At 34.5% G+C, this 1,015-nt stretch overlaps 1 protein-coding gene across 1 annotated transcript; it reads right to left on the bottom strand.

Annotated features, from left to right (window-relative positions):
* LOC120174769 lies at positions 1–456 on the bottom strand. The gene has a single exon (XM_039181523.1). The coding sequence runs from the start codon at positions 429–431 to the stop codon at positions 87–89; it is 345 nt and encodes a 114-aa protein (XP_039037454.1). The 5' UTR covers positions 432–456; the 3' UTR covers positions 1–86.
* Between the last annotated feature and the right edge of the window lie 559 nt (positions 457–1,015).

The raw sequence follows: 1,015 nt of genomic DNA, 5'->3' as shown, positions 1-1,015 counted from the left end.
TAAAAAAAGCAACAAGAACTTGTTATTCCAAAATGAAAACGACGCGATCATTCTCGTATACATGTGTGTGTATGTATATAATGTTTTTAAGTGAGCAAAGGACGACGAAACGTGGCAATGGTTGTTCCACGATCATCATGGCCACGGTTAAACAAACGTGTCCAAGTTTTCATCTGATTCAAAACCTGTTTGTAAACGCCGATTCTTAAACCAGGAACACTAACCATCGCAGCTTTCCTTAGCTTCTTTAATTTTCTCCCGATCTTCAGCTTCAGCCTACTCAATCTGATTCGTATGAACGATGGTTTTCTTCTGGAATCTGCTTGTTCCAGCACTTTGTTTATCAGGAACTGAGCTCGTCGATGGATAATCTCGTCTGGGTCTTCTTTGTTCACCTTTGAGTAACTATATGAGCTCTTCAAAACAGCCATGGCTTTTTCTCTTTTCTGGGGAAAATTTTATTAGAAAGAAAACGTTGAGAGAAAGTGTGGAAGAAGAGACATTTATAGGAAAGCTGAGCAGTTGAGGCCATGACGTATGGTGATCAGGCTGTGCATGTGCACTAACATTGACTTTGGTAGGGGAAAATTGAATTCTTTATTTTTTTTAACTAAGACAGAAAATTAATTATAAATGGTAGAAAATTTTGTTTATTTATTTTTTTAATTAATTTGCCTGACCTTTCGTCATTGTGAAAACTGACCTGCTATGTTCTAAAACAGCATGCCCCCTGGATAGTTATTGGATTTTAATTAATATAATATTTTTTCATTAATCTGAATTGATCCGTGTCGTACACTTAGTTTTGGTGGATGAGCCTTCCAGCAGAGGTTTTCTGTTTACATAAAGATTCGAACTCGAGACCTTGCTTAAACAATATCAAACTACTTACCACTTGAATCAACCTCTGTTAATAAATTTTAATTAATATATTAATTGATCTAATAAAATAAATACTAACTGATCAAACAATTTAATTAATAATTATTTTATAAAGAGAAAATCGCCTCAGTGA

The sequence above is a fragment of the Hibiscus syriacus genome, unplaced genomic scaffold (assembly GCF_006381635.1).
Source record: "Hibiscus syriacus cultivar Baekdansim isolate YM2019G1 unplaced genomic scaffold, ASM638163v2 tig00112123_pilon, whole genome shotgun sequence".
NCBI lineage: Eukaryota > Viridiplantae > Streptophyta > Magnoliopsida > Malvales > Malvaceae > Hibiscus > Hibiscus syriacus.
The sequence above is the reverse complement of the archived record's forward strand: the minus strand, read 5'-3'. Positions and strand labels throughout refer to the sequence as shown.

Coding starts and splice junctions, on each gene's coding strand:
- LOC120174769 (XM_039181523.1), bottom strand. CDS start 431: ATGGCTGTTTTGAAGAGCTCATATAGTTACTCAAAGGTGAACAAAGAA.